The 11,081-nt window shown below is 37.9% G+C and overlaps 2 protein-coding genes across 2 annotated transcripts; both read right to left on the minus strand.

Moving 5' to 3' along the window:
• Nucleotides 1-131: 131 nt before the first annotated feature.
• LOC117792277 (tubulin polyglutamylase TTLL13) lies at nt 132-4,691 on the minus strand. The gene is made up of 6 exons (XM_034632337.1): nt 4,196-4,691; nt 3,231-3,527; nt 3,024-3,177; nt 2,323-2,957; nt 400-895; nt 132-336 (listed from the first exon to the last, which is right to left on the minus strand). The coding sequence occupies exons 1-6, from the start codon at nt 4,648-4,650 to the stop codon at nt 226-228; spliced, it is 2,148 nt and encodes a 715-aa protein (XP_034488228.1). The 5' UTR covers nt 4,651-4,691; the 3' UTR covers nt 132-225.
• A 558-nt stretch (nt 4,692-5,249) lies between these two features.
• LOC117792206 (serine/threonine-protein kinase pelle) lies at nt 5,250-8,246 on the minus strand. The gene is made up of 3 exons (XM_034632246.1): nt 7,824-8,246; nt 5,886-6,491; nt 5,250-5,820 (listed from the first exon to the last, which is right to left on the minus strand). Exons 1-3 carry the CDS (start codon nt 8,114-8,116, stop codon nt 5,292-5,294), a joined length of 1,428 nt encoding a protein of 475 aa, XP_034488137.1. The 5' UTR covers nt 8,117-8,246; the 3' UTR covers nt 5,250-5,291.
• Between the last annotated feature and the right edge of the window lie 2,835 nt (nt 8,247-11,081).

An 11,081-nucleotide genomic window follows, 5' to 3' on the forward strand; every position in this document is an offset into this window, starting at 1 on the left:
AGTCAAATAAAATTTAAAATATATATAACAAATTTAAAAGCATGTACGTAATATACAATGTATGTATAATGTACTTTTAGCAACTGTTCAGGTTAAGATCAGAGCCAACTGATGCGTCTACTAAATTGGGCTCATATTTTCAAGTATTTTAATCTTATAATTAACTCTCGTTTTGCGATCGCTTACGAAACTATTTAACCAACCCATAAGACATCTATTTCTAGTTCATGTGGCGCCCTTAATATCATATCCACATTGAAGATAGTGATACAAACTTGGAAAGACTGTTATATCGGTGTTGCTCAGATGACCCAGATCATAGAGAAGTGCATAGATCTTGAAAATAAATAAAAATGTTGATTATAAAATCAATTATCTCTATTAAAATTAGTAACTTACGCTTTCTGTAATTTTCAGATTCTTGATAGCCTCGGTGCGCATTTGTTGCCAGGTGTGTCGTAGGCGTTCTTCTGCCTCTGATATAAATCCGGGCGTCCATTGCTCCCTCAGCCGATACATATTCTGTCGAGTCTTCTCACGAACACCGCGTGACGGAAGAGTGCGCTTCCGTTTGTTGTTTGCCAGCAACATTTGCTCCTGCTTTGCCCTTTTCTCCTCGATCTGAAGACGCATTTTTCGTGCCAGATCCTCTCGTTTCTTGCTGGCCGCTGTCTCCTGAAAAATGGACACCTGATTCGTTTGACTGTAGAACTTGCAGTAGTAGTTCAGCCGACTTGAATCTGACGGTGGCATGATTCTTCTGAAATTTCCCATATGACTCTCTTCCCAGGCAACCTGCTGAGCTAATGATCCGATCTCTGGCTGATCCAATGGAGGATTTCGCTCGTTATTTGCGGTCTTTGCTGCACCAGCGACTGGACGCGGACGTAGAACGCTGTTAGAGTAAAATGATAGAGTATTGATCAAGCTATTGATTGGCAGACCCCATAGACTACATATAGTATATACATATTCATCAGGATCAACAGCCGAGTTGATTTAGCCCTGACCGTCTGTCTGTTCGTCCGTCTGTTTAATCACGTCGATTTTAGGAACTATAAGAGCTAGAGACTTCAAACTTGGTATGTAGGTTCCTATATACCGTACACAGATCAAGTTTGTTTTTATTTTAAGATCGGACCTCTATATCATATCATACATATCATACGAACGCTCGGTCGAAAATGAAGTTCTAAAGTCTGACTCCAGCAGGTTCGGAAAGAAAAATTCCTGTCAAACTTCATATAAGAAAAACCAAAAAAAAATTCCTGGCAAGATTTTTTTTACATGAAGTTTGACAGGATTTTTTATTTCCAGGCCTGCTGGAGTTAGGCCTTAAGTATGAAAAACGTTTTTGTTTTCCGATATATCTCAACCAATCTCACAAAATATGCATTTAAGTTGGTTTTATACATCCTGACCAAATTCAAATCCAATCGGTCCACAATATAATATAGCTGTCATAGGACCGATCGGTCGAAAAGTTGTAGTATAAAAAAGTTATATGTTTTTTGATATATCTTAACCAATATGACAAAATATGCATCTGGGTTGGTATAATACCACACTCTGAAAAAATTTGGTTCAAATCGGTCCACTATATCATATAGCTGCCATAGAGACGCGCAGTTGAAAAACAAGTTTTAGTATAAAAACGTTTTTTGTTTTTTTTTGGATTTGTTAACCAAACTGATAAAATATGCATTTAAATTTTGTTTTGTACATCCTGGCCGAAATTGGTTCAAATCGGTCCACTATATCATATAGCTGTCATAGGACCGAACGGTTGAAAATCAACCTTAGTACACAGTACCTGGTCACAGGGTATCCTACTGTCGAGTGTGCTCACACCACACCGCGAGCGAAGCGAGCATGTGACGGAGCCCCCTTGTATTTTTTTTTTGTTCGGACCACTCATCACGGAACATTTAGCTGCCATAAAACACATCGAAAAATTAAGTTTTAGTATCCAATACTTTTGTTTTTGGAATATTCATTTAAATTGGTCTTTTAAATCTCAACTAGATTTTTAGTTCGGACCACTCATCCCGGATCATTTAGCTGCCATAAAACCCATCGAAATGTTTAGTTTTAGTATCTAGTTATCTCAACCAATCTTACAGAATATTCATTGAAATTGGTCTGTAAATCTCAAGTAGATTTGGTTCAAAGCGGTTCATTATGGCATATAGCTGTCAACTAATCTCACAGAAAATTCATCAGGTTTAGTTTTATATATTTGGACAAGATTGGTTCAAATCGTCTTGAAAAATTATACTCGTAATATTCCCTGCAAGGGTTAAAAAAAATTGGAAAACTTACGAGTCGCCCTTGGACTTAAGCAGACGCTGTTTGACACGTTTGCGATCTTCACGCAAGATTTGCTTCTTATCCGCCAGAACGGTGCTGACCAGAGACAATGTGTCCCTGATGAGTGGCCTTTTGACCTCACGATCCACCTGTTCGTTGGTGTGAAAACTAGGCGAGTGATTTACTTCGAGTATGTATGGCTTCAGCTTCCAGTCCACTAATATGTCAAAGCCCAAGATCTCAAAGCATGCCTGAATCGTATCGTGACCAGGAAAACAGGCATGATAATTATGCTTCAGCACCGGCCACGCACCCAGCACGGTCTTAATGATGACATCATCGACATTGGCCCAGAACTCATTAACGTCATAGTTATGCCTGGTCATCCAATTGTTGATTGCACTCAGTTTTCGCTTGCTGCCACAATCATCGTTGTCACAGAGATCATATTGGGAGTTGCGCTTGTTCACCGAATAGTTGGTCAGGTGCATGTAAAGATCATTGGCATTTCCGGGCGTGGGCTCTACGTATTTATTGGTTGCAAATCGTGCCAATCCCTCGTTGTATACATAGATTCGCAGTGGATCCACCGACGTTATTAACGTATAAACTCGCAGATCAAACTTGTAACCGTCAATGAGTAGTGGCTGTCATTTGGGAAATATGTTTAATATACATATGAGATTTTTAAGATTCCCCAAGTTGACACCTACACGATGCACATACGTCTGGCAAATCAGACGTTCGTTGGGTCCAATTGTCTTCAGATCATTGGTAAGCCATATGCCACGTCCTTGGGCGCCCGAATCGGGTTTCAAGATAAAGGTGCGCTTGTGATTCATTGCATAGGTCATGGCATCGCCATAGCTATGAGTTGAAGATAATCTATAAAAGATAACATAGTCTATGAACTCACTTACTCTGCCGGGAGCATCCAGGTTTTGGGAAAGATCTTGTAATCATGCGGATACAATTTGAGCATGCGATTCAGATTGCGGGAGAGCAAGTCCTTGCGACAGATCTCGATCATACCAGGAAAATGATTAATCTGCTGGAAGCGTTTCATGTTCTTGAACAATTCCACGCCGGGAAACGAGTCGGACCACAGAATGTTCCACAGCTTTGACTCCTTGACCAGTTTATAGCCCAAAAGCTTGGATATTCTTCCAATCATCGCATAGCGTGAGTTGGACACACAAATTGTGCTCTTGGATTCACTGCGGGTTTATAAGGATACGATCAAACTAGTTGAGCCAACACTGCAAACCACCAAAATTTTGGATAGGGGATTCAGAAAAAATTACGCTGGACTTCCGACTCGATTTCTGTACCCTCTGAACTTACAACTTTGGTAAGAACATTGGATTAACTTAATAAAAAAAATATTTTTTGAATTGATTTAATTTGGCCTTGAATTATCCGATAATATTGCTTAGAAAAGTCGCAAATTTTGTGAAAAATCTAAATTAATTGTATGACTAAAATATGATTTAATATTCTAAGATTTTTACTCTTAGTCTGAAGTAATGTGCGATTTAAGAAAATAATGAAATTTATTTATTGATTTTTTTTTCAAAAGCGACCCTTTTTTAATTAGATTGGTTCGGTTTCGATTCGGGTTGGAGGTTAATTATTTTGAGGTTTTGAATCAAAATTATAAATCGCGGTCCATCGATGATTTTCTCCGCGAATATAAGAATACCAAGATTTTGTATGGGCCATCCAAAAATTAAAGACAAACGGGTTCTTTGAGGCTCGGTCAAGAACCGAGGAATAAGTAAAATATTTGAGAGTGCCTGACTAGGAGACACCCTGTACGTTTTCTCCTCTACCCAGCTAGCTCTTGAATTGAAATAAGAAATAGGTGAGGATAATAGATACTTACACAAAAGCTGGACCGTCTGTTGGGCGAGCTAATCCCGAATCTATTCGTCCTGAACAGGCCACACGATAGCGCAACTTATTTAACTCAATAAACCCATCAACCTCAGCATCGTTATCCGTTTCAACAGCCTTCACGGGCTTGAAAACCTTCCCACGTGCGCTGGGCAGTTCCTCAACTTTTTTCTTGATCACCTTTGACTTTCCACCTAAACATTTTCGGCGTGATGGTGCCGACGGCTGCCTCTTGGGCGATGACGGTTGCCTGTTGGGCGATGATGGTTGTGACCAGGTCAAGTCAATGTCACGATTGCATTGGGACTCGGAAAGTGCCATTTCAACGCCACGTAGAGCCGGGGTCCGCAAGCTCCGTTGCTCTCGATCTTTTCGTATTTTCTCTTTTGAGAAATGGCGCAGCTCTTGAATTCGTTTGTAAAACTTAGAATTTTTTAAATTCATTGTTTATTAGTCGGAAAAATAAATTGAGTTATCCTGTGTTTTTTATATAAAATGAAATCGTAAACAAAATATATACGCTCGGTTTTTTTGATCACACAGTCACAAATGACAGCAATGACGCTAGAATCAAAATCGAATGTCAAATGTCATCTACGAGAAAGGAATCTCCAAACGGTTAAATTTCTCATAAGAAACTCTCAAGAATAAGGACATTACTGAGTACAGTCGTAACCGTTAGTTGTTATTAACCCATTGAAATTGGGAAAGTGGTTCGGTGCAGTTTCGGGTTCGCGGGGTAAATAATTTCAAGGGTTCGGTTCACAATCCGGTTCGGGCTGCTTAAAAACCCGAACCAAACCGCATTGCGAGCCTAGGTTTTTAATATGAATATAATATAATAATATAAATACTAAATAAACATTACTAAAATAACATATGTAACGGAAACTTTGTGACAAGAAAACGTTTTTTAAATCTTTTTTTTTGTCTGGTTTCATTCGTTTTGATTTCATTCCCTGCATAATAGTAACAATATTAGTGAAAAATATTAAAAACATTAATGTATATTTCAAAAACTAATTAACATGTCTTGTACAAAATATATATTGGAATGCATTTCTTTAAAAACATAGCATAAATATCTAAAATTCAATGTCGAATGTCTTGAATTTCTTTACAACGTCATCCATAGATGGCCTATTCTGGGAGTTGGAAGCGGCGCACTTTAGACCGACTTCTATGGCACACAAGCATCTATCCAATTCCTCGCCCATTGGTGTCACGAGATGATTGTCAAATATCTCGAAGCGATTTTCATGCGATTGCTGGCAACTTTCTTTAACTGATTTAAGCAGAAGCTGCTGATCGTTTTGTAGAGTACATTCGGCCATCAGTCGGCCAGTAAATACTTCTAGCAATACAACGCCAAAGCTATAGATGTCAACACCGGTGCTCAGCTTCTTGGAGCTGAGAAACTCTGGTGGCAAGTAGATTCTTGTGCCAAAGACTTTTGCCACTTCCATGACCGCATCGATGGACTTGGGACCTTCACGGGCCAATCCAAAATCTCCAATCTTCGGCTGTAGGCAGTGATCTAGCAGAATATTGGCGGGCTTAATATCCCCATGTATCAGGGGCTTTGTACGCGCCGTGTGTAGAAAATAAATGCCTCTGTAGGGAATCGAAACAGACATTAGCCGACAGTTTGTAAAGACAGCTAGTGATAAACCACTTACTTGGCAGTGCCTAAGGATATAGACAAGCGCTGCTGCCATGTCAATGGAGGCACTGGCGACTTTGAGTTGCGCGCTCTTAGTCTGGAGTCCAGTGAACCGCCCTTCATCAGTTGATACACTAGACAGGGCTTCTCGCCATTAATGCTGTAGCCGTAGAGAGCCAGAATGTTGTCATGTCGAAGGGTATTCAAGTATTTCAGCTCATTGTAGCTCTGTTGCAGATGCACTTGTCTTTTATTGATATGCTTATGCTTATAATTCATAGCTTTAATGGCCACATCGGTATTTTTAAACTCCCCTTTGAAGACTTCACCAAAGCCACCGTGGCCGAGTTTATTCTCGGGGCTCCAGTTTCCTGTTGCTTCAACCAACTCGTCGTAATCGATTTCTAACAATGATTGGGCAGCACGTTGGACACTGCTGACTCGAATATCGTCTGGAGATTCTAAGCTGTTACTATGACAACTTTCATTAACATTGTTATTGGAGCGGGTACTTGGCGGCTCACGCTGCTCGCTAACAGTCTCTTCACATCTCAGAATATATTTGTGGAGTTTTACATCCACAGTGTCTTTAATAATCATCATGGCACTGCGAAGTTTATTGCTGAAATATAGGGAAAGAAATAAAACAAAAAGAAATTAATAGTTAAGCGAATAGATAAGCGTACAACTATCTATGTTCCCATTACTTTCTCGGGCCCACTTTCTTTTTCGCTCTCCCGTTCGCAGAACTCGGAATAAGCAAGGGAAAAGGAAATACAAAAAAAAATTATTAAATTGATTGCCACATTATCTCTTAACCCAATGTAAGACGACTTTGGGACACTTGTGCCATTGATTACTATATGTTTTGTATGAATTGATTTGATATTTGATTTTGTAATCCTTTGTTATGGTTTATTAGGGCCAACTAACAATTTAATATAATCAGGCCTGTTCTCTTTCGACCAGATTTATCGGAAGTAAAAATCGTTGACCTGTTCTAAATTCATTCCGGAACTAATTTGCGTATTGAATTACCTTTGAGTTGGTGAATTAAGATCTGATAAAGTGAAAAAACATAATTATACCAGTTACTTAAAAAATAAGTAAAAGGGAGTCTTCTCCGACCCTATAAAGTATATATATTCGTGATCAGCATCAATAGCCGAGTCGATATAGGCATGTGTGTCTGTCCGTCTGTCTGTATGAACAAAGGGATCTCAGAGACTATAAGAGATAGAGTAACCAAATTTGGCACACAGATTTCTATATACTCCACGCAGTTCAAGTTTGTTTCAAATTTAAGCCACGCCCCCGCATATCGGGAAAATCACCAAAATAGGTAAATAACGTTATCTTTTAATATTATCTATAATATCACTTAACCGCAGCAAGATCGGACAAGTAGAACGGGAGTATTAACTAACCAAAGTTATTAATAAAGTTATTATTTTAATACAATCACCTAAAAGTATGCAGACGTTTTTATTAAGTAGTAATTTCCTTAAAGTACTTTTATATAGCCTTTTCCACTTGTTTTTAAATAAAAACACTTTTAATTTAAAAAATAGTTCCTATGGTTATATGATATAATAGTCCGATCTGAGTTAAATTTGTTTCAGATATATAAGACAATACCAAATACAGAATCTGTGAGATTGATAGTTTTTCATAGTTTTTTTTTGACTGATCTTTCCTTTGCCAGCTATATTTCAGTGAACCGATCCGCCCGAACAGACCTGTACTAAGTTCGTGGAGATAGCTCCAAGACTTAGTGATTAAGATTAAGAGCTAGAGTTGGAACAGATATATATGTATCTGAATAAGAATATATATATGTATGTACTCTATCAGCTCTGCCACACCTCCTTTAGTGCGTTACATATTTTTGGAATAATAATACACTCTGCAAGGGTATAAAAAGATTCAGCAACAGGTTGTAATAGTGACTCACTTGTGTAAAAGTGCGAACAGTGTGTTTACTGTGTGATTGTATTGGCCGCCCCAAATGTTGAGAAATTCGTTTGTGGGGGAATGTCCACGCAAACTCTGGTTTTGAATGTATTGGACATCATTGGGATACAGTTTCACGAAAGTCGCCAACTTTCTCCACACATCCAAGGTGTCCAAATGATCGCAAAGCTCCTCGCGCACAGGCGCTGGCAATAGAGCAATCGGCATGGAGTTGTCTTCTCCTCCCGATCTTGTGGAGCTGCTACTAGCATTCTCTGGTGCTGCCGCGTTCATCTTGCCAAAAAGGCCGATTTATACTGATAAAAAGATGATCCCAAGACCGGTAATGTAATGATTTGTTCGTTGCTACACTCAAAACTCTTGAAGAACCCGGATTGAAATTACAGATTAGAGTTGTATCAAATCGGAATAAGTTCAATTGAACGAATCACTAAAGTGCAAGAGCGAACTAGCTCCTAGATTGTCAATTAGTTCATGTGCGTCAAGTTAGCAACGGTTCGCCAGCAACGAAAAACGGAACTTGGTTCACGGAGTCGGAACCAGTTATGAATTTCCTCATTTTTTAATGTTTTTCGACGTTAAAACAATAAAGTAATGATGCAGAATTGTAGATAATTGTTTTATTTATAGTCTTAAGCAATATTTTGGCAGTTTCAGCCCTTGATTTGGGTGAAACAAGTAAACATAAAAAGTGAAAAGTTTACATTTCCACCATTTCTTAAATATCTAAGCTCAGGGCGAACGGCCCGAAAACCGCTAATGCACGATTAAAGCCCAAAGTTTCACCTTTCTAATGGGACCATATTTAGAAAAAGTTATCAGAACGTTTTGAGATATTTTGGAAAGAACGAAGCTACCTCAGAAAAAGCCCCATACAAAATGACCGCCAAAATCAATGCCTGGTTCTCAAACCTTAATATCCTTTCTCAGGAGGAACGGCCCAAAAAGCGGCATATATCAAATTAAAGCTACAAGTTTGGAGAAGCTATTTTAATTTAAGTTAAAGAAAGTTATCAGACAGTTTTTGAGAAAATTAATTAATTGTAAATTAACCCCAAAAAGTTCATGAGCAAGTCCTATCGAACTAGTAGCTCCAACGTGAACCGAACTACTACGCAACAGAAAGCTGATTGATATGGGTCGGATATATGCTTCAAAAAATCGTTGCTAACTATTTAAAGGTGCCCCAGATGCACGGTATGTGGGAGTATAGGCATTAATTTTACGAACATTTTGCTGCAACTTTCATCAATTTCTATCAGACAGTTTTTGAGAAATTTGCATTTTAGTAAATTTGCCATTTTGCTGAAATCAAATACATAAAAAACGTGGCAGCTACATAAATAAAGAGTGGCACCGCTTCAAAAATCGTTGCTAACTATTTAAAGGTCCAGATGCACGCTATGTGGGAGTATAGGCCTTAATTTTACGAACATTTGCTGCAACTTTCATCAATTTCTATCAGACAGTTTTTGAAATTTTAGTGAATTTGGCATTTTAGCTGATACAAAAAAACGTGGCAGCTCTTGTACATAAATATTAAAGTGGCACCGCTTTCGTTGCTAACTATTTAAAGGTCAGATGCACGGTATGTGGAGTATAGGCCTTAATTTTACTAACATTTTGCTGCAACTTTCATCAATTTCTATCAGACAGTTTTGAAATTTGCATTTTAGTGAATTTGGCATTTTAGCGAGATTAAATACAAAAAAACGTGGCAGCTCTTGTACATAAATATTAAAGTGGCACCGCTTCAAAAAATCGTTGCTAACTATTTGCAGATGCACGCTATGTGGATATATTTTACGAACATTTTGCTGCAATTTCTATCAGACAGTTTTTGAGAAATTTGCATTTTAGTAAATTGCCATTTTGCTGAAATCAAATACAACATAAATATAAAGAGTGGCACCGCTTCAAAATCGTTGCTAACTACAGCAGATGCGCTATGTGGAGTTATTTTACGAACATTTTGCTGCAACTTTCATCAATTTCTTATTTGCATTTTAGTAAATTTTTTTGCTGAAATCAACATAAAACGCAGCAGTTTAACATAATATTAAATCATCGCCCAGATGCACGCTATGTGGGAGTATAGGCCTTAATTTTACGAACATTTTGCTGCAACTTTCATCAATTTCTATCAGACAGTTTTTGAGAAATTTGCATTTTAGTGAATACTCCCACATAGCGTGCATCTGGGGCCGCGACCTTTAAATAGTTAGCAACGATTTTTTGAAGCGGTGCCACTCTTTAATATTTATGTACAAGAGCTGCCACGTTTTTTTGTATTTAACTCAGCTAAAATGCCAATTCACTAAAATGCAAATTCTCAAAACTGTCTGATAGAAATTGATGAAAGTTGCAGCAAAATGTTAGTAAAATTAAGGCCTATAATTCCACATAGCGTGCATCTGGGGCCGCGACCTTTAAATAGTTAGCAACGATTTTTTGAAGCGGTGCCACTTTAATATTTATGTACAAGAGCTGCCACGTTTTTTTGTATTTAATCTCAGCTAAAATGCCAAATTCACTAAAATGCAAATTTCTCAAAACTGTCTGATAGAAATTGATGAAAGTTGCAGCAAAATGTTCGTAAAATTAAGGCCTATATTCCACATAGCGTGCATCTGGGGCCGCGACCTTAAATAGTTAGCAACGATTTTTTTGAAGCGGTGCCACTTTAATATTTATGTATAAGAGCTGCCACGTTTTTATGTATTTGATTTCAGCAAAATGGCAAATTTACTAAAATGCAAATTTCTCAAAAACTGTCTGATAGAAATTGATGAAAGTTGCAGCAAAATGTTAGTAAAATTAAGGCCTATCCCACATAGCGTGCATCTGGGGCCGCGACCTTTAAATAGTTAGCAACGATTTTGAAGCGGTGCCACTTTAATATTTATGTACAAGAGCTGCCACGTTTTTTTTGTATTTAATCTCAGCTAAAATGCCAATTCACTAAAATGCAAATTTCAAAACTGTCTGATAGAAATTGATGAAAGTTGCAGCAAAATGTTAGTAAAATTAAGGCCTATATCTCCACATAGCGTGCATCTGGGGGCGACCTTTAAATAGTTAGCAACGATTTTTTGAAGCGGTGCCACTCTTTAATATTTATGTACAAGAGCTGCCACGTTTTTTTTGTATTTAATCTCAGCTAAAATGCCAAATTCACTAAAATGCAAATTTCTCAAAACTGTCTGATAGAAATTGATGAAAGTTGCAGCAAAATGTT

Source organism: Drosophila innubila, assembly GCF_004354385.1.
Source record: "Drosophila innubila isolate TH190305 chromosome 3R unlocalized genomic scaffold, UK_Dinn_1.0 2_E_3R, whole genome shotgun sequence".
In the NCBI taxonomy this organism is placed as follows: Eukaryota; Metazoa; Arthropoda; class Insecta; order Diptera; family Drosophilidae; genus Drosophila; species Drosophila innubila.

Excerpts from the sequence above, each read along its gene's own strand:
- LOC117792277 (XM_034632337.1), bottom strand. The coding sequence starts at position 4,650 with ATGAATTTAAAAAATTCTAAGTTTTACAAACGAATTCAAGAGCTGCGC. Across the intron at positions 2,958-3,023 it reads GCCAGACGTATGTGCATCGT|CCACTACTCATTGACGGTTA; the intron begins GTAGGTGTCAAC and ends CCCAAATGACAG. Across the intron at positions 896-2,322 it reads CTTAAGTCCAAGGGCGACTC|CGTTCTACGTCCGCGTCCAG; the intron begins GTAAGTTTTCCA and ends TTACTCTAACAG.
- LOC117792206 (XM_034632246.1), bottom strand. The coding sequence starts at position 8,116 with ATGAACGCGGCAGCACCAGAGAATGCTAGTAGCAGCTCCACAAGATCG. Across the intron at positions 6,492-7,823 it reads CTGTTCGCACTTTTACACAA|CAATAAACTTCGCAGTGCCA; the intron begins GTGAGTCACTAT and ends CCTATATTTCAG. Across the intron at positions 5,821-5,885 it reads ATATCCTTAGGCACTGCCAA|AGGCATTTATTTTCTACACA; the intron begins GTAAGTGGTTTA and ends GATTCCCTACAG.